This window comes from Trichosporon asahii, assembly GCF_000293215.1.
Source record: "Trichosporon asahii var. asahii CBS 2479 unplaced genomic scaffold scaffold00004, whole genome shotgun sequence".
Lineage (NCBI taxonomy): Eukaryota > Fungi > Basidiomycota > Tremellomycetes > Trichosporonales > Trichosporonaceae > Trichosporon > Trichosporon asahii.
Genome location: NW_014040920.1, coordinates 702,590 through 704,461, shown reverse-complemented (window position 1 = coordinate 704,461; position 1,872 = coordinate 702,590). Strand labels below are relative to the sequence as shown.

The window sequence follows — 1,872 nt, the reverse complement described above, 5'->3', positions numbered from 1 at the left end:
TGCATGGGGGTATATAACTCGTTCAAACGGCCCACCCAAGCCACCAGCATCTTGCGCCCCGCCCCGGCCTCGACCACACGCCCCGGTCCACAATCCAGCCTCCTCCACCCGAACGCAGCTGACGAAGACGACGTCACTCGCAACCCCAGATTTCCGCCCAACACACCCGTATCCACACAGCGTCCGCACCGCGTTCCTCCCTGCGCACCACACGGCTTGATCTCGACTAGCTCCTCCCGGTAGCCCACCCACCTTCAGGACACGACCTAGTCCACCTGGAGCGTTATCTTCTCACCTTCACACCTCCACACATCAACCCTTCACACTAGCTCGTACGAGCGACACTGCGCAACAGCAAGCATCAACACACGCGTGCCGTCTTCGAGGATACATAACCTCGAAGCTCAACTCTTCAATCTCCTCTTCTTCCCCATCTCGCACCGGCGTGTTTCACCGCACCACCGACCCCGGTCTTAGCCGTTCTCACTCCCACTTCCGACTCTCACGCCACCACGTCCTCCACCACCACCATCAACTTTTGCCGCCACACCACCATGACACGCCCGCAAAAGATCCGCGACGTGCAGGCTGTCCTGCGCAAGAACTCGTGGGTGCTCGTCCGCCAAGTCGGCTCCCACCAAACCTGGGTGCACTGCACCTGCAATTCCGCAGACGGAGAGCATCTCCAGCTCGAGCTCGAGTTCGACACGGACGACGGCCTGCAGAACGCTTCGTTCTCGCGTCGCGGCTCGGCCTGTTCCTCCCCCACTCGCTCCTTCCCCTCGCCGACACGCGCCAACTCTGTTCGCATCGGACGCACACCTTACCCCACGATTGCGGAGTACTCTGACGTCTCGAGCGCCGCGTCGTCGTCATGCTCGAGCACCTCGGACTCGGAGTCAGACGAAGAACCCGCAGACACCGAGGAGTGGTTCGGATCCCGCCGCGCGCTCGAACGCCGCCAAGCCTCCGCCGCCGCAGCAGCTCCGATACCCAAATCGGCCTACGCGAGCGTCCCCCACACAGCATCGAGAAAGGAACGCCGCCGTCCGCAGTTGAAGCTGGACACGTTCGTAGAAGCGGCCTCGCCTGAGAACTTGGCGACGCCGCGCGCCTACTCTCCCTCCAAGGCCTCGCCGACGAAAGCCTCGCCGACAACAAAGGCCTCTCCGCTGAAATCACCAACAAAGGGCAACAGCCACACGCGCACCCCCTCGCTGCGCACGAAAGGCGGCTTCCCCTCGTCGAGCGCGGCACTATCCCGCCCCGCCACCGTGTCGGGCCGCTCGCCCTCGCGTTCCCCCGCCCGCTCTCCCGAGCGCGAGCGCGAGCACGAAATTGCGCTCGAATTACCCCAACTCGCGTCGTGTTCCTGCTTCCTGCGCGCGTTCGAGGAAGCAGCAGCCTCCTCGTCTTCGCCCACCAAAGGCCCCGGCAAGGGCAAGGGAAAGGGGTTAGGAACCCTGCGCTCGCGGACTGCGAAGGAGCTCACGCGCCATGCGGACCGGATCACCATCGCGAGCAAGCGTGGCGGAGAGGTCGATCCCAAGTGCATCATGCAGCTGAAGCGGGTGCTGCAGTATGTGCCGGATGACTGGTGAGGCACCGGAACGAAGCGGAGGTCCGGAGGTGTGGCGGTGGCCCAGGAAGGAGGGAGGGAGCGGAGGGCCAAGCCGTAGCGGAGATCCAGCGGAGATTCAGCGGAGATCCAGCGAGGCTCCAGAGGACGTCATTAGAAGGCGGGGTTGTTTGGGAGAAGGAGTAGAGAAGGAGCAGAGAGAGAGAGGAGTAGAGAAGCAAAGAAAAGAGGGCATGTCGAGAGCGCCTGGCGCGCTCCGCCCCGCACAGTGGCATCTCGTTCGTATCTGAAGT

The 1,872-nt window shown here is 63.4% G+C and overlaps 1 protein-coding gene across 1 annotated transcript; it reads left to right on the top strand.

Moving 5' to 3' along the window:
• Positions 1-554: 554 nt before the first annotated feature.
• A1Q1_04344 (uncharacterized protein) lies at positions 555-1,601 on the top strand (the record flags this gene model as incomplete). Its single annotated transcript, XM_014328388.1, has 1 exon — positions 555-1,601. The coding sequence occupies one exon, from the start codon at positions 555-557 to the stop codon at positions 1,599-1,601; it is 1,047 nt and encodes a 348-aa protein (XP_014183863.1).
• Between the last annotated feature and the right edge of the window lie 271 nt (positions 1,602-1,872).